Source organism: Cherax quadricarinatus, chromosome 61 (genome assembly GCF_038502225.1).
Source record: "Cherax quadricarinatus isolate ZL_2023a chromosome 61, ASM3850222v1, whole genome shotgun sequence".
In the NCBI taxonomy this organism is placed as follows: Eukaryota; Metazoa; Arthropoda; class Malacostraca; order Decapoda; family Parastacidae; genus Cherax; species Cherax quadricarinatus.
The window spans coordinates 3513657-3533271 of NC_091352.1; the positions used below are offsets into that span (position 1 = coordinate 3513657).

The 19615-nt window shown below is 43.8% G+C and overlaps 2 protein-coding genes across 2 annotated transcripts in view; both read left to right on the forward strand.

The window, feature by feature from the left end:
* The window catches only part of LOC128699444 (matrix metalloproteinase-25), a 516333-nt gene that overhangs the window by 65939 nt on the left and 430779 nt on the right, over nt 1–19615 (forward strand). The window lies entirely within an intron of this gene.
* On the forward strand, nt 8059–19224 carry LOC128699443 (uncharacterized). Its single transcript, XM_053792194.2, has 9 exons — nt 8059–8641; nt 9467–9634; nt 10653–10762; nt 11100–11256; nt 11821–11943; nt 14992–15056; nt 16253–16367; nt 17093–17200; nt 17695–19224. The coding sequence occupies exons 1-9, from the start codon at nt 8449–8451 to the stop codon at nt 17796–17798; spliced, it is 1143 nt and encodes a 380-aa protein (XP_053648169.1). The 5' UTR covers nt 8059–8448; the 3' UTR covers nt 17799–19224.

Consider the following 19615-nt stretch of genomic DNA (forward strand, 5'->3'; position numbering starts at 1 on the left):
AATCAGGCTAAGGAAGGAAGGAGGAGAGACAACAGGAAATGACCGTGAAGTATGTGAAGAACTCAACAAGAGATTCAAAGAAGTGTTCACAGAGGAGACAGAAGGGACTCCAGAAAGACGGAGAGGTGGGGCACACCACCAAGTGCTAGACACAGTGCACACAACCGAGGAAGAAGTGAAGAGGCTTCTGAGTGAGCTAGATACCTCAAAGGCAATGGGGCCAGATAACATCTCCCCATGGGTATTGAGAGAGGGAGCAGAGGCGCTATGTGTACCCCTAACAACAATATTCAATACATCTATCGAAACAGGGAGATTGCCTGAGGCATGGAAGACAGCAAATGTAGTCCCAATCTTTAAAAAAGAAGACAGACATGAAGCATTAAACTACAGACCAGTGTCACTGACATGTATAGTATGCAAAATCATGGAGAAGATTATCAGGAGAAGAGTGGTGGAATACCTAGAAAGGAACGATCTCATCAACAGCAGCCAACATGGTTTCAGGGATGGGAAATCCTGTGTCATAAACCTAATGGAGTTCTATGACATGGTGACAGCAGTAAGACAAGAGAGAGAGGGGTGGGTGGATTGCATTTTCTTGGACTGCAAGAAGGCGTTTGACACAGTTCCACACAAGAGATTGGTGCAAAAACTGGAGGACCAAGCAGGGATAACAGGGAAGGCACTACAATGGATCAGGGAATACTTGTCAGGAAGACAGCAGCAAGTCATGGTACGTGGCGAGGTGTCAGAGTGGGCACCTGTGACCAGCGGGGTCCCGCAGGGGTCAGTCCTAGGACCAGTGCTGTTTCTGGTATTTGTGAACGACATGACGGAAGGAATAGACTCTGAGGTGTCCCTGTTTGCAGATGATGTGAAGTTGATGAGAAGAATTCACTCGATCGAAGACCAGGCAGAACTACAAAGGGATCTGGTCCAGCAATTGGCTCCTGGAGTTCAATCCCACCAAGTGCAAAGTCATGAAGATTGGGGAAGGGCAAAGAAGGCCGCAGACGGAGTACAGTCTAGGGGGCCAGAGACTACAAACCTCACTCAAGGAAAAAGATCTTGGGGTGAGTATAACACCAGGCACATCTCCTGAAGCGCACATCAACCAAATAACTGCTGCAGCATATGGGCGCCTAGCAAACCTCAGAACAGCATTCCGACATCTTAATAAGGAATCATTCAGGACCCTGTACACCGTGTACGTTAGGCCCATATTGGAGCATGCGGCACCAGTTTGGAACCCACACCTAGCCAAGCACGTGAAGAAACTAGAGAAAGTGCAAAGGTTTGCAACAAGACTAGTCCCAGAGCTAAGAGGTATGTCCTACGAGGAGAGGTTAAGGGAAATCAACCTGACGACACTGGAGGACAGGAGAGATTGGGGGGACATGATAACGACATACAAAATACTGAGAGGAATTGACAAGGTGGACAAAGACAGGATGTTCCAGAGATTGGACACAGTAACAAGGGGACACAGTTGGAAGCTGAAGACACAGATGAATCACAGGGATGTTAGGAAGTATTTCTTCAGCCACAGAGTAGTCAGTAAGTGGAATAGTTTGGGAAGCGATGTAGTGGAGGCAGGATCCATACATAGCTTTAAGCAGAGGTATGATAAAGCTCACGGCTCAGGGAGAGTGACCTAGCAGCGATCAGTGAAGAGGCGGGGCCAGGAGCTCGGACTCGACCCCCGCAACCTCAACTAGGTGAGTACAACTAGGTGAGTACACACACACACACACACACAAACATACACACACAACACACACATACACACACACACACACACACACACACACACACACACACACACACACACACACACACACACACACACATACACACAAACATACACACACACACACACACACAAGGTGGACAAAGACAGGATGTTCCAGAGATTGGACACAGTTGGAAGCTGAAGACACAGATGAATCTCAGGGATGTTAGGAAGTATTTCTTCAGCCACAGAGTAGTCAGTAAGTGGAATAGTTTGGGAAGCGATGTAGTGGAGGCAGGATCCATACATAGCTTTAAGCAGAGGTATAATAAAGCTCACGGCTCAGGGAGAGTGACCTAGTAGCGATCAGTGAAGAGGCGGGGCCAGGAGCTCGGACTCGACCCCCGCAACCTCAACTAGGTGAGTACAACTAGGTGAGCACACACACACACACACACACACACACACACACACACACACACACACACACACACACACACACACACACAACACACACAACACACATACACACACACACACACACACACACACACACACACACACACACACACACACACACACACACACACACACACACACACACAACACACACAACACACATACACACACACACACACACACACACACACACACACACACACACACACACACACACACACACACACACACGCACACACACAAACACATACACACACACATACACACACACACATACACACACACACACACACACACACACACACACACACACGTAGTGGAGGCAGGAACCATACACAGTTTTAAGACGAGGTTTGATAAAGCTCATGGAGCGGGGAGAGAGAGGGCCCAGTAGCAACCGGTGAAGAGGCGGGGCCAGGAGCTAAGACTCGACCCCTGCAACCACAAATAGGTGAGTACACACACACTTAACACTAACAAACACTCGTTCTGAATAAATCCTGGAGTGTGTCCTTGGCTGGTGCTACCCAGCCTTAATTCTCCTGTAGTCGACTACTAAGTAAGTTTATTTAGATATACACAAATACAGTTACACTGATTATCATACATAGCAGTATATGTGTAGAGAACCTGGGATAATCCAAAAAAGTGAGACAGACTTATTTCCATTGGGGTCCTTTTAACATCTCATTATTATACAATGTAGGACATATCTTATTATTATACTATAAAGGAGATATACCAGGAATAAGGTAAAAAGAGATATTTACATTTACAAATGTTAGCTAAAAACAAAAAAATCATTCTCCTCCCTTTCTGTCGCAACATTCATTAGGTACCTTTTGGCTCTCTTCGACAGGCTTTAAACCCCATTAACTTACCAACCAATTAGAATCAATATAACAAAAATATAGCATATTAACAGTGGGCGGTGGAGGGAAGGAACGGAACAAGGAAATATTTGAAGAATAACCTAACAATGATACCCAGGACTCACCACACTGCGCACTTATCTCTGCTCTCAACCACCACCCACACTAATACCAGTTTATTGAGTAGCGTCGTAAGTTTATTTAGGTACAGGTTCAATTACCATACATAGTAACATTTGTGTAAATTACCTAGAAGGGTAGCCCGAAAAAGTCAGTGACTTATTTTCATTGGTATCCTGGGATTCCCATTGATGTCCTTGAATATTCATTGGAGTTCTTGAATTTCCATTGGGGTTGTTGCTTGAGCGAATAATAAAATGGTTGTAATCATAACCATAATGGTGGTAGACCGGTAAGCTAGTGGAAGGATTCGGTCAAATGACAAAAAGCTCCAGCTGAGTCATCTTGTGACTAAGACCCGCGTTAGGAAACACTTACCCCGTTTTCTGACGAACCTTACCTAATGTAACTTAACCTTGAGTGGACAGTTTATTGTGCACCTCATGTGCGCAAAAACAAACAAGGGTACAAAGATCACAATGCATCTTCAACAGAGCTACACTGAGCCTGTTTACATGATTAGAAATTATTGTTCTTCTCGCCCTCAAATCAGGAAAGTTAGACTAGTTTCCCTTAATACAAGTCAGGAAATTCGCGGTAGAATTAATCACTAATCCAAATAAACACTGTTTAATACGTATTTCGGCGTAACTGACCCAGATGTAATCATGAACACTGGGAGAACATTCTCCTTACCTCGGATAGTGTACGAATGGTGATAGTGAAAGTAATGGTATATCTGGCGTTGTGACTGAATAAGGACACTAGAACGACGACCCGAGTGACGTAACCGCCCATTCATCAATGAAGCCATCGTTCCCGGTATCAAATGGTCCGATACAAATACCCAGGTGTGTCCCTTCAAACTCATATTAACTAGTTTAGCTGCAGCTAATAGGAAGGCGATTCCTGGGAGAGGCTGCTGGAATTCGTGCTGTTAAAAGACAAGTGCCTGTCTATTGTTATATCTCTTATTATGCAGGAAAGTATACTTACCTAAGAAGTTCCTCCACATGAGTAAAGAGGGAGAGATAAGTGGGAGTCTATGTGAGAGGAGAGAGGTTGACGTCAGAGGAAATAAAATGTCAAGATAATTCACCTAATATTTCGCCCAATGACGTAAAGACCAGTACCGTCCCAAAATCCTTCGCGGAAACCACTGCTGGAGGATTCCTGGCAGCAACCTGCTGCAGTAGGGTACGCCTGCCTTCAACCTACACGTAGGTCTTACTGTAGGGGGAGAGATGGAAAGGTCAGGACACCTCACGTTCCGTCTCTCATCGCCCGAAATTGAACCTGGGTTCTTTGGTTGTGAACCGTTCGGATGTCACCACCAACCACAACAACAACAAACACAGCAACAAGAAAAATACATTCCGAGTGCAGGACCACAGTGACAGAGATCACATATGAATATTTCTCTGAAGAATTTAGACTCAGAGCTGAGTGAGCTGAGAGTGATTTAAACTTGCAAGTATGTGAGTAGTACCTATGTGTGGGTGACTGTATGTGGGCAGTACCTGTCAGTGACAGTATGTGGCAGTACCTGTCAGTGACTGTATGTGGCAGTACCTGTCAGTGACTGTATGTGGGCAGTACCTGTCAGCGATTGTATGTGGGCAGTACCTGTCAATGACTGTATGTGGGCAGTACCTGTCAGTGACTGTATGTGGCAGTACCTGTCAGTGACTATGTGGCAGTACCTGTCAGTGACTGTATGTGGGCAGTACCTGTCAGCGATTGTATGTGCGCAGTACCTGTCAATGACTGTATGTGGGCAGTACCTGTCAGTGACTGTATGTGGCAGTACCTGTCAGTGACTGTATGTGGGCAGTACCTGTCAGCGATTGTATATGGGCAGTACCTGTCAGTGAGTGACTGTATGTGGGCAGTACCTGTCAGTGACTGTACGTGGGCAGTATCTGTCAGTGACTATGTGGGCAGTACCTGTCAGTGAGTGACTGCATGTGGGCAGTACCTGTCAGTGAGTGACTGTATGTGGGCAGTACCTGTCAGTGAGTGACTGTATGTGGGCAGTACCTGTCAGTGAGTGACTGTATGTGGGCAGTACCTGTCAGTGACTGTATGTGGGCAGTACCTGTCAGCGATTGTATGTGAGCAGTGCCTGTCAGTGAGTGACTGTATGTGGGCAGTACCTGTCAGTGAGTGACTGTATGTGGGCAGTACCTGTCAGTGAGTGACTGTATGTGGGCAGTACCTGTCAGTGAGTGACTGTATGTGGGCAGTACCTGTCAGTGACTATGTGGGCAGTACCTGTCAGCGATTGTATGTGAGCAGTGCCTGTCAGTGAGTGACTGTATGTGGGCAGTACCTGTCAGTGGGTGACTGAGGGTAAGCGACACAATAGGCTAGAACCAGCAACACTCTTCTTGGCTGTGACTGACTCACACGGGCTATGCGCTGCATAAAGTGTATATAAACAAAGTAATATTAATTTATTTAAATATTAGCCTCGCATCATTCTTAATATTTTTTTTTCCGCTAGCAGAGGCAGTGTTGGGAATCCTGTCCCAGTGCTCCTGCAAGGTCCGTCTTCCCTCCTTTCTTTACGAATTCAGTCACCCTAAATTTCACCCATTTTTCTCGTTCCAAATCCATAACAATATAGATCTGGTCAAATAAAAAAATATTGTTTATTATTTCGTCATTAGCGACAATAATTATGCTCCTTCATATCAGGGAGCATCATTGTGGCTAGTTACTGTACTAGTCTAGCAAGCGTAAGAATATATTAGAAGTGGACAGGGGAAGAATGTCTCTGGGAGTGATGCCATTGTCTGGTGTGACGCACTTGTGCCAGGCTGTTGTTGACTGCCAGGCTGTTGTTGACTGTCAGGCTGTTGTTGACTGCCAGGCTGTTGTTGACTGCCAAGCTGCTGTTGACTGCCAGCCTGTTGTTGAGTTCCAGGCTGTTATTGAGTACCAGGCTGTTGTTGAGTGCCAGGCTGTTATTGAGTGCCAGGTTGTTATTGAGTGCCAGGCTGCTGATGAGTGCTAGGCTGTTGTTGAGTGCCAGGCTGCTGATGAATGCTAGGCTGGTGTTGAGTGCCAGGCTGCTGATGAGTGCTAGGCTGGTGTTGAGTGGCAGGCTGCTCTTGAGTGCCAAACCTTCTTCCAACTTTTCACTCTTTATCTGTAGAAAGCCAGCATAAAATTGACTTACAGAGTAGTAACATCTATGAGGGTCGTTGCAAGTTTTTTAAGGGGGTTGTACAGCTACGTGGAACACAACGACGAGGTATAGAAGACAAACAGTATTCCTGGGAACAACCATCCCAGTGCTATATTGGAACAACCATCCCAGTGTTACAGTGGAACAACCATCCCAGTGTTACAGCGGAACAACCATCCCAGTGTTACAGTGCAGCAGCCATCCCAGTGTTACAGTGGAACAACTAATCCCAGTGCTATATTGTAACAACCATCCCAGTGTTACAGTGGAACAACCATCCCAGTGCTACAGTGGAACAACCATCCCAGTGCTACAGTGGAACAATCATCCCAGTGTTACAATGGAACAACCATCCCAGTGCTACAGTGGAACCATCCCAGTGCTACAGTGGAACAACCATCCCAGTGTTACAGTGGAACAATCATCCCTGTGTTACAGTGGAACAACCATGCCAGTGTTACAGTGGAACAACCATCCCAGTGTTACAGTGGTGGAGCATTCATCCGCCTTGCATTGGTGGAGAGAGAGAGAGAGAGAGAGAGAGAGAGAGAGAGAGAGAGAGAGAGAGAGAGAGAGAGAGAGAGAGAGAGAGAGAGAGAGAGAGAGAGAGAGAGAGAAAGAGAGAGAAAGAGAGAGAGAGAGAACTCACCCACCCTGCAGTGGGTACAGAAAGATCACACAGCAGCAGAAACACCAGTGGAGATCTCGCCGCATCAGCTATGTTGGCTGCCAGCGCAGATTCAGCCATAAACACTCGCTAAATGTGGTCGTCAACCATGATAAACTTCATTTACATCTTGTTACTCTGTTTCCTTGATAAGTAAGACACATGTGCAACAGTTAGGTATCTTTATTCCGAAATGTTTCGTCTACAGATAGGTTTCTTCAGTCGAGTACAGAAGAGTTAACAGAGGCAGTAAAGATGTGAAGACAATGTAATCAGTCCATCATCCTTGAAGACATAGTTTTGAGGTGGTCAGTCCCTCAGCCTGGAGAAGAGTTTTGCTCCATAGTCTGGAACACCCAGAACCTTCTTCTAAATAGGCCAATAAGCCAATCGAATAATAATAATAATAATAATAATAATAATAATAATAATAATAATAATAATAATAATAATAATAATAATAATCTTTATTTCTACAACTTATGCAGACCATAGCTGACATCAATGACATACACTTCTATATAGAAAGCCCCTTGTTATGCGGAGCATTTCAGGCAAATTAGATCAATTTTGTCCCAGGATGCGACCCACACCAGTCGACTAACACCCAGGTACCCATTTTACTGATGGGTGAACAAGGACAGCAGGTGTCTTAAGGAAACACGCCCCAACGTTTCCACCCGCACCGGGAATAGATCTACGGACCTCAGTGTGTAAGCTGAGTGCGCTACCAATCTAGCTACGGGAATCAGCTTCCTCATATCATCGCGCATCAACCAGAATAAGAAATGGCATCACAAAAACTGTCATAAAGGGTAACTGCCCATCCCAATAATCCACTGAACCAGGGGTTGTGAACTTATAAACGAGACATTTCTAAGAGTAAGAAGAATAAAGGCGACCACCAGTAAAAGCTGCCCCTGTGGGACGACACCTCGTCTTCATGTAGAACTTAATGACACCGGATGCGAGGACTGCTACAATTTAAACAATGGTGTATTAAACAATGGTGTCTCACCTTAGGACTCCACCTTGCCTGCTATATATAAGTAGATCTCCCCGACCACCTTAGACAGTAGTGACGAGGACGCTGTGTTCAGTTACACTCCGCACTAGGCACTAATACTGTCTTCAGATTAATATTCACTTTTACACTGGTTATATAACTTGATCCTGTAAGACTATATACATGTGTGCATCGAAGATAGAAGTCACTCGAGTTTAGGGAAGGAGGATCAAGCCTCCGGGACTCCTACCGGAGTATTGCCTACAGTCAGAGTATTATTTTACATGATCTTACTGTCGGGCATCAGTAAGCTGTTAAGTTAGCCACTATCCCGGATTTAAGGCTGTAAACTAGCCTAGTTTTCAGCTTTCCCATTTCTTAGTGAGACGAAGGGAAATGTCAGCCAGGGCAGTGTATGTGGTGTGGGTGCTGGTGGTGTTGCCCGCTGTTATCATGGTGTCTCAGGCAGCACACGGTGTTACAAGCCTACAACACGGTGTTACAAGCCTACAACACGGTGTTACAAGCCTACAACACGGTGTTGCAAGCCTGCAACACGATGCACAAGACTACCATCGTGACGGAAAATGTAAGTTCTGCCCCAGATTGTGTGTGAAATGTTGACATGTGTAGAAGGGGAGTGTTATAGGTTTAAAGCTTATTAACTGTACGTGGATCATTAAGGTGGTAAGAGTGTGTACGTGGGTCACTAAGATGGCAGGGAAGTGTTTACTTGGGTCACTATGCAAAGAGATACGTCTCAGCGTATACGTATATACACGAGATACATTTCTCTTAATGCATATGCACTTAGAGGTATATATCTGTGTACATACATTACGAGATGTATATCTTTCAGTCTATGATATTATGAAGTGTATCTTCGAGTGTACACATTAAGGAGTGTATATCTTTATGTACATTGAGAATATACTTTAATTCGTATTTGAGAGCATAAAATATTCTTGAAGCTAGTGGAAGAGGCTCTTATTGACCTGCCTGAAGACCATTGGCTTTAGATTTATAAAACAGTTAAGATACGATAGGATCTGTTGGAATTTTTAACCCGGGGAAAGGTCAGCCACACAGGATAACCCAAGAAAGTCAGTCAAGGACTGACTGGTTTCCACTGGGGACCTTCAGGCTTGTCTCCCAGGATGCGATCCACAGTTCACGTCAGTATCCTGATCAGGGACGGATCTGCTGTGAAACTAATAATGCTTAATTAATCACATTGCTTAAAAATACTGGGGTCTACTGTATGAGAAGGGGTTGCGAAGGGGCTCCCATAACAGTTCAAGCTTCAGGACCCCAAAAGTGAATCTGCCTGTCTGTATAAATAAGATTCAGTAGTTAACTGCGGCGTGTTCTGTTACAATATTACTACAAAATAGTAACGCTATTTTTCTCTCAGTTTTAAACCTGCAGTTGTTCCCGTTCGTCTCTGTGAAGGTGCAGGCCACAGAGTGTACATCACAGTCGGATAATTTCACTGGTACTTGTACCTCTAGGCCACAGTGTACCAGTCAGAAAGGTCGAGCTGACGGTACCTGTGGCAGTGGCTACGGTGTCTGTTGCGTCTGTGAGTATTGTCAATGTTTTGTACGTCTGTGGTATATTACTAACCATTCTGTAAAAAATACCTTGACTTTGCCGCTGGAAATAATACATAACCACTTAAACTTTATTATTTTTACAAGTATACCTTGCTGAAATATAAGGTAATATTTTTTGTAATATTTTTTGTGACCTAATTCATGTCTGCATAAATAACTCATTACGACTGTAACAAGATATAAACATAAATATGTCATTATCACTGTAATTTGTTTAGTTATCAGAACTTTATGGCGCAGTCTCTGGACCTATTATGTGCCTCTGTAATGTTGAAGTACAGTCCCTAGACCCATTATGTGCCTCTGTAATGTTGAGGTGCAACCCCTGGACCCATTATGTGCCTCTGTAATGTTGAAGTACAGTCCCTAGATCCATTATGTGCCTCTGTAATGTTGAAGTACAGTCCTTGGACCCATTATGTGCCTCTGTAATGTTGAAGTACAGTCCCTGGACCCATTATATGCCTCTGTAATGTTGAAGTACAGTCCCTGGACCTATTATGTGCCTCTGTAATGTTGAAGTACAGTCCCTGGACCTATTATGTACCTCTGCAGTCTTGACTACCACCCACAGGATGGGTATGGGGTGCATTAGAACGATATTAAACTGACTTTGCATCTGTAAGTAATGTTGGTATCTGCTCTTTCTGTATTTCTGCTGCGCGTGTTTCTGCTGTTTGTGTCCCTGATGTGTATGTGTGTATTTCTGTTGTGTCTATGCATTTTGCTGTCTATGTGTATTTCTATTGCGTCTGAGAGTATTTCTGCCACTTTTGTATTTCTGCTGCGTCTGTTTGCATTTTTAACGTGTCTCTGAATATTTCTATTGCGTCTGTTATTCTTCTTTGTGTCTACTTAGTATTCTTCTCTGTTAATTTCTCCAGTTACATTACTGTGATTTGTCCCTTACCCCACCCGCTTCCTATAAGGCCCTGCCACCCCTAACCTACACATACTTCCTATAGTAGTTAACTCTGCCCACAGATAACGCACAGTGCGGCTCCACAGTCTCTAGGAATTCCACATACTTGGTTAATGATGGCTACCCCACAACCTTCAACGCTATTAATAACTGCCAGTACACCATAGAGAAGGTAGGTGTGGGGGCTGGTGTGTGGGGTCTAGTGTATGTGTGGGAGCTGGTGCGTAGAGGTTGGAGTATGTGTGGGGGGGGTTGGTGCGTAGAGGTTGGAGTGTGTGTAGGGGGGCTGGTGTGTAAAGGTTGGAGTGTGTGTGGGGGGCTGGTGTGTAGAGGTTGGAGTATGTGTGTGGGGGCTGGTGTGTTCTCTCCCTCTCCTTGCCCCAACCTCACCTTTATTCGTCCCTCTTATCTTCCATCTTTCACCATCTCCACTCCCACCCTCTAACCATTTCCCATATCTTTTTTTTTCTCTCTCCCTCGCTCTCTCTCACCCTTGCTCTCTCCCTCAGGTGAGTGCTGACGTGTGTCAACTACGGTTGGACTTCGAAGTTCTACGTCTGGTTGGTCCTGACAACACAACTCAGTGTAGTGATGACACCCTCGCTGTGACGGGCGCCAGCGGTGCGAACCCCAGCGTTATCTGTGGCGACAACTCTGGCCAGCATAGTAAGTCAGGGCTCTGGGGTGGTAGCGGGGGTGACGGTGGGGATAGAGGGTGATAAAGAGGTGATAAAGGGTGCTGGTGTGGCTACTCGCCACCCCAAGAACTGGTACATAATGTGGTCTGTTCTAACCCCTCTGTTTGCGAATTTAAAACTCAACCTCATCCTTGCTGCCATGTACCCTTAATGATCCAAGGTGATACCTTGATGCTGGTAAAGATCCCTTGATCCAAGGTGGTACCTTGATGCTGGTAAAGATCCCTTGATCCAAGGTGGTACCTTGATGCTGGCGAAGGGCTCTTCATCCACAAAATTTTCCTTACAACAAACCTCATTAGCTTGTTAATGCATATTGTTATCGTAACTGATAACAAATACCTTGATGACCTTGATTATACTCGCAGTGTAAGCCTAACAGTATAACTAACTGTTGATGTTTTGTTACGACGTAAACCTTAGTGATGGAAATAAGTCACTGACCTTTTTTGGGGTTATCCTAGGCAATTTACACTATGTATGACAATTGTACTTATGTATACCAGTGCCTAAATAAATTTACTTACTACAGTGTACCTGGGCCTGGCTAGCGGTACCAGGGCAGCCAGGGTCAACATTGCAACCACCACCACTGGTTACGACCGCTCCTGGAGGATCAAGGTCATCCAGATCCCCTGCTCCTCCCCCAGCAGAGGTGAGTCCTTCTACAGGTCACCCAGAACCCCTGCTCCTCCCCCAGCAGAGGTGAGTCCTTCTAGAGGCCACCCAGAACCCCTGCTTCTCCCCCAGCAAAGGTGAGTCCTACAGGTCACCCAGATCCCCTGCTCCTCCCCCAGCAGAGGTGAGTCCTTCTACAGGTCACCCAAAACCCCTGCTCCTACCCCAGCAGAGGTGTCTTTCTATAGGTCACCCAGGACCCCTGCTCCTCCCCCAGCAGAGGTGAGTCCTACAGGTCACCCAGAACCCCTGCTCCTCCCCCAGCAGAGGTGAGTCCTTCTAGAGGCCACCCAGAACCCCTGCTTCTCCCCCAGCAAAGGTGAGTCCTACAGGTCACCCAGATCCCCTGCTCCTCCCCCAGCAGAGGTGAGTCCTTCTACAGGTCACCCAAAACCCCTGCTCCTACCCCAGCAGAGGTGTCTTTCTATAGGTCACCCAGGACCCCTGCTCCTCCCCCAGCAGAGGTGAGTCCTACAGGTCACCCAGAACCCCTGCTCCTCCCCCAGCAGAGGTGAATCCTACAGGTCACCCAGAACCCCTGCTCCTCCCCCAGCAGAGGTGAGTCCTACAGGTCACCCAGAACCCCTGCTCCTCCCCTGCTAATGTTCACTTAAAAGTAAATGGGTAACTAGGTGTTCATGGGCTGTTCTGGGTCTCATCCTGGGGGCGGACCCCATGGAAACAATCACATCACTTTGAATGACCCACATGGGTTTAGCGCTAAATGTGAATTATTTATCATTTCTTCTTCGTTCATTCCGACTATGAAAACAAATTCTATTTTTTGCATTTTTGTATATTGTGGAAAATACTGTATATATTTTCCGGAAATACGGTAATTTATAGGTAAATAGATGCCCTATATTGTATTTTTAAAAGAAGTATGTTATCGAAAAATGGGAAACCTGCGGCTGGGCAGGTGAGTCGCCATTTTGTTGTTTGAATTGAGTAACAGACATTAGTAATGGGAAGAATTTTTCGTGCTCTAGAGGTTAAAATTGGGCTGACACCTCTCAAATAGGAGACGAAATTGTTGGATGTGCATTCCTGCATAACTTGAGATATCAGGCGACTGAACAAGACAGCTCCAGGAACCCCAGCTAAGTCATGTCTATATTATGTTTATAGTTCTGGCCAGTATTATTATCATGAATGTAGACGGGGGTTTTCTGAGTATGATACACCTTAATCTCCAGTCAAATTGGTGAGTTTTTAAGATATTCTCCTTCTGTTATTTAAATGTGTTTATATATAATCATTTTTTAATTTTAATAGACAGTCCACAAATTTATATATTTACCAGCATTCCTGGTGATGTATAATTCATTTAATTAATAGGTCCAGAGCAACTTGTGGATATGACAGTGGTAGGTATCGAAGGGGGACATTTTTTGCGACCTAGGTGTCCCAAATTCCTACTTGTCTAACTGATAAATAATAATTATCAATGTTCATTTACTGTTATGTATATAATAATACATTCAGATAAATGCAATTTTCCACAAATATGTATATCACATTATTATTATTATTATTATTAAGTTAAAATTACAATATAAAGTGTGCATTATTTGATCAAATAGTACATCTATTTAATAATAAAATAATATTAATATTATTATTTTTATTGTTATTGTTATTATTATTATTATTATTATTATTATTATTATTATTATTATTATTATTTTCTTGTCATTAATTCATTTACTCTACTTCGCTACTATATTGTCAGTTCGTACATTAATTCTTCTTTCGATGGTTATTACAGAAAAAAAAGAACTTTTCCTTCTGTTATTATGTTTACAAAGCATATATGGAGTCTGAAACCTAGCTTGCTGGCTGTTGACGGATTTCCTGTCTGGTTATCGTTTCCTGTTCGTGAACCTGTGAGTGCTTACTCACCATCTCTACTGTTAATCCTCTCTTTTCCGATGCAAGCAAATATATTTGTTGTCCATAATGTTTCACGTTGTGCCCCAAGCCGACATACTTGCAACTGCAAATCTACCTTAAAGTAAGTCAGAGTGCACACAGTTTGGATTATGCTTCAGCAGGCACTTGTTTGACCATCCCTGTAATGTATCTACGTCTTCCTGGAACCTCTCGCTATCGTCTATGTTTGTATTCTCTTACATAACTCTAAGAAAGGATTCGATCCCTTTTGCCAGTTATATACTAGTAACTGCAGTATTCCCAATAAAGATTCTTGGGGGACCCCACTTGTTATCCTTGCCCTGTCATTCTCTGCTTGCTGCCTTTCATGTATTCCCTGATCCATCTGAAGACTTTCCCTTGCCTCTCCGTTTGCTCTTCAAGCTTGTATGTCAGTTGCTGGTGGGAAACATTGTTTAATGATTAACTACAATCCTGATTAACTACAATCCAGGAAGATGTATTGACTTATCCTTTTATCTCTTGCTCTATTTCCGAAACTCTGCTAATAGCTTCTGTAGGTTTGTCAGAAAGGATCTTGCATTCCTGAATCCTTGTTGGCTTTTATATATGAAACTCCTAGTCTCCTGGTGTTCCAGTATCCTCCACCTGACAATTTTCTCAAATTTAGAGAGGATGCACGTCAATGACACCGTCCGGTAGTGTAGTGCTTTTCCTGTTTCCATTCTTCAATATAACGGCAACATTAGCCTCTTTTCCATGTATACAGTAATTGTCCCTCCCCGGTGGCTTACTGGAGATCTTCACTGTGGGTTCACACAGGGTTTCGACGCCCTCCTTCGCTACCCGGGGGGGGATATGTTGTCGCCTTATGGTTTTTTGTCTCCAGTTCCTTCATTATCAACACTTCCTCGTTTGTTGTGTGGATGTTTTCTGGTGTTGGTTGATACTGTGACGAAAAATTAGACACATCCGTATTGCATACCATTCATGTACAACTTTTTTGATATTGCCTGACTCGTATAACCCGTAGATTTGTTTCTTGCCTGAAGTAAACACTATACTATCTTCAACTTTTCTAAGCTGAATTCATTATAATAAAAAAATAATATGAATCCTCGTGTGCCAACAGCGCCGCCCAACTGCCTCCAGTACTACACTGAATACTCCGGTACTGTCAAGTCCTTCAACTTCCAGGTGAGTTATTAACTTCGTCTTCACACACACACACACACACACACACACACACACACACACACACACACATACATACACACACACACACAAAGACAGGATATTCCAGAGATTGGACACAGCAACAAGGGGACACAGTTGGAAGTTGAAGACACAGATGAATCACAGGGATGTTAGGAAGTATTTCTTCAGCCACAGACTAGTCAGGAAGTGGAATAGTTTGGGAAGCGATGTAGTGGAGGCAGGATCCATACATAGCTTTAAGCAGAGGTATGATAAAGCTCACGGTTCAGGGAGAGTGACCTAGTAGCGACCAGTGAAGAGGCGGGGCCAGGAGCTTGGAACTGACCCCTGCAACCTCAACTAGATGAGTACAACTAGGTGAGTACACACACACACACATGAAACTTATGGGAAATTGGATTGGTCTCCATTGGCTGTTTATTTTTTCTCACTCACCTTTCAGTATTGATTGCCTCTTTAAGACAGTGAGAAGGTAATTTCATTTATTGTTAATGCATTTTTTTAGAGGCGGGGAAAAGGAAAGTTGATTATCTGTTGTGGGAAGGTACAAGTTAGGTTACAACAGCTGCTGTCATACTCACTTGTTTATACTTACATATTTGTGGTTGCAGGGGTCGATTCGTAGCTCCTGCCCCCATCCCCATGGAAATAAATCCCTTTGTCTGACTTTTTCGGGGTTATCCTAGGTATTTAACACTATGTATGATAATTATACTTATGTGTACCTGTGCCTAAATAAACTTAATCACTACCACGTCCACTCTCCCTGCTTCATGGGCTTTATTTTACCTTTTTTGTACCTGCCTGCTGTGTTTGCTGTTGCCAGCTAACACTAGTATCACTCAGCTGCTGCTGCCTCACCTCGCTTATCCCACTTTTCTCTGTGTATCGTACGTATGTGAAGAATTAGACACGTGTGCAACGTCTGGATATCTATTGTAGACGTTTCGCCATCCAGTGGCTTTATCAATACAAATTCGAGGACATAATACAAAAGATGAGGTAATCAATCCCTCAGCTAGATGCTGCAAATATGTCTACTTCTTCATCTTGTACATGTTTCTCAGTCGTCCGTTTTCGTGTCATATTCTTCCACTTGTCTCATTGTACATGTACTTGCCTAATTACCTGACCTTCTCTTCCTACCTGCTTGACTTGTTTGTATTCACCTACAGACAGCAGGTGGAGGAAAACAGTTAGCAAACCAGTTGTATACTGCTTGCATCAGGACGAGGGAAGGCTTCTGCGGTATTAGGTATACTAGTAACGCCTTCAATGTTTCCGCTGCTGGTGAGTATACAGGGGTGTTGATGTGGAGTGTACGTGGGTGTTCATGGGTGTACGTGGGTGTTGATGAGTGTACGGGGGTGTTAGTGGTGTACGGGGGAGTTTAGTGTTGTGAGAGGGGGGAGGGGTTGTGTATCGGTTTCAGGTGGGGAAATGTCATATGCTTTCTTGCAGTGCAGGAACCCGCAGTCCACCTATCACCATCAGGTCCCGTAAGACAGTTGGTGGTGTTGTAGGTGTGTAAATGTAGCAGGTGATCTTTATCAATCCACGGTACGAGTGGGACTTGAACTCGCGTCAAGTGAATCGTAAAACTCCAGGCCTCGAGTTCAAACCTCACCCGTACCATGGTTTGTTTACAATCTTATTGTTACGATTTCATGAGTTGTGATCTATATCACCATAAGAGAGAAGTCGGATCACAACCGTAGGCACCCGGGTTTGATTTTCGGATGGGGCGAGATGTATGAGTAAGTCTCCTTACACCCACTGAACAAGTTTACATAATAAATAGGTGTGTAAATTGGTCGACTGTTGTGGGAGGCATCCATGGCATGGAAATAGGAGGAATCGTATACATACCTTGAAGTATTGATAAGGTAGGGTAGTAGTTTCCAGCCTGCAAATGAGCGTAGGTAGTATTAAATTTCGTAGCCTATAAATTTAACTTTGTAAAAAGAAGGTACAATAATAAACCATAGTGTAAATGGTTTTTGTTGTTGTCTCAGGTGTAACTCCCTGCGTCACGGACTTCGTGTTGATCCCTACGGTGGCCAAGAATGGCACTGCAGCATCTACTGACCGTCAGTGTGGGACTACCTTCACCGATGTCATAAGTGAGTCTGTATATCTGCCTTAATGTCAGTATCTTCAGCTCAGTATCTTTCTCACGTCTCCGTGGGTCATCAGGAGCTATTCAGTGTTGCAAGAGTAGCAACAGGGGAAATGAGAGGAAGTTTTAACAGAGTAAGGTAGCGTGGTGATGCCATCCAGTTCCTCTCAGATCTGAGAGGAGCTGCCTGGTGTCACCACTCAACCTTACTCTGAGAAAACTGTCTCTCATTCCTCCTGTTGCTACTCTTGCAACATTGAATAGCTCCTGATGACGCACGGACACGTGTGATTGATCTTGAGATGAAGATTTCCGGCCCCCGTGACTTGTCATGCATAGTTAAGATCGCCTGTCTGCGATTATATTACATGCATCCTTAAAGACCCTCACGTATCGATAGTTTAAGCCCTATTAACAATTATACATATACTTTATAAAGAATTGTCTTAACATAATTGTTATTTCCTAAAACTGATATAAACTAAATTTTCTCTGCAGCTTATTCAACACCTTTTGAGGTGCGGGTCGTGACAGATGACAAGGAATCTGCCGGTGTTAACAGCACTGGCTTCTCTATTAGCTACACCCAGATACCCTGCTGAGTCTGCTGTCTCCTCTGCTCTACTCCACAACCTATTGAGTTTGCTGTCTCCTCTCCTCTACACCACAACCTGTTGAGTCTGCTGTCTCCTCTCTACACCACAACCTGCTGAGTCTGCTGTATCCTCTGCTCTACACCACAACCTGCTGAGTCTGCTGTCTCCTCTCCTCTACACCACAACCTGCTGAGTCTGCTGTCTCCTCTGCTCTACACCACAACCTGCTGAGTCTGCTGTCTACTCTGCTCTACACCACAACCTGCTGAGTCTGCTGTATCCTCTGCTCTACACCACAACCTGCTGAGTCTGCTGTATCCTCTGCTCTACACCACAAACTGCTGAGTCTGCTGTCTCTGCTCTACACCACAAACTGCTGAGTCTGCTGTCTCCTCTGCTCTACACCACAAACTGCTGAGTCTGCTGTCTCCTCTGCTCTACACCACAAATTGCTGAGTCTGCTGCCCTCTAGTCGTTTCATTGGGTTGAGCCGGCCACTCTACTGGACACCACAACCTGGCGTGAACCCCAGTAGAAATAAGCCATACTACTCATAACCAAACAGTTAACTATGGATAAACTAGACATGTAAGGAGAGACGTGAGCAGAGACCTGAGCAGAAACGTGAGCAGAGACATGAGCAGAGACGTGTGAGCAGAGACGTGTGAGCAGAGACGTGTGAGCAGAGACGTGTGTGCAGTGACAGGGGCCACACACTAAATTACTATATCTTAGATTTCTCAAACAAAAATCCCACTCTCCAGAAACACGTAAATTATTTCGTTGTTAATAAGATATCAGAAATCTAAAGATTGTATGGTGGGTGAAGGACCAGTTGCCTGACGAGTCTGTATTCAGGAATATTAACCCATGTTTGCATAATACTGATAATTAAAATATAGAGAATTTATCCATGGATTGGTCTAAACTTGTCGATATTTCAACCAGTACTGGACCACTGTCAGGCCAAGTTGATACTAGGTAAGGAAATGTTTGTCAGGAAACAGGACAAGTGTTTCCTGACGCGGGTCTTAGTCATATGATGACCCACAGCTGGAACTTTTGGTCATCTGACTGAGGCCTTCCACTGGCTTACCCCTCCACCCCTTTAAAAATTATGGTTTTGGTTAGTTGATACTGGTCCAGTACCGACCGAAGCAAAATATTCTCACTTTTATTCTTCAGTTAGTTTAATATCTATTATGCACCCTACACCCATCCTGTGGGCGGTAGTCAAAAGACTCTGTAATTATCTTAGTTTAATTAACCAAGTGTTTTTCATCAGTTGTTATACATCCTTGTTACTCCAAATATCACTTATTTCATTCATCTTGTTATTACTTAGTTTATAGCTTTGAATTGTTGATGTTATAAATTATATTTATTATTTTGTTACATTAATGGAGTAGAAATATATTAAAAGTTATGTGTGTCTTTTTTACTCATTTATCTTTGATGATCCTGAAATATTAATTATGTTGACATAACTAGAAGTCATGTGTGCAAATTTTTGCTTGTTTTCTTGGTAAATATACATTAAAACAATAAAAAATAAATACTAATGCCACATATATATCTTCATCATCAGAACTTCAGTATCCATGAAAATAACTTTTATTCAGACTGGGGTATAATTTGCAACTTTTTCATTGGTTATATATAGTAAATTATGTATAGTTTTATCTTACATAGCCCAAGAAAATCAATGTGGCTTATTTTGATTGGGGTCCTGGAGCTATATGGTCACACAGTTATATTCATATATACCATCTTATTCTTTAGAGATAAAGTCAATAGACAAAATATTGAGTATATAAGATGGA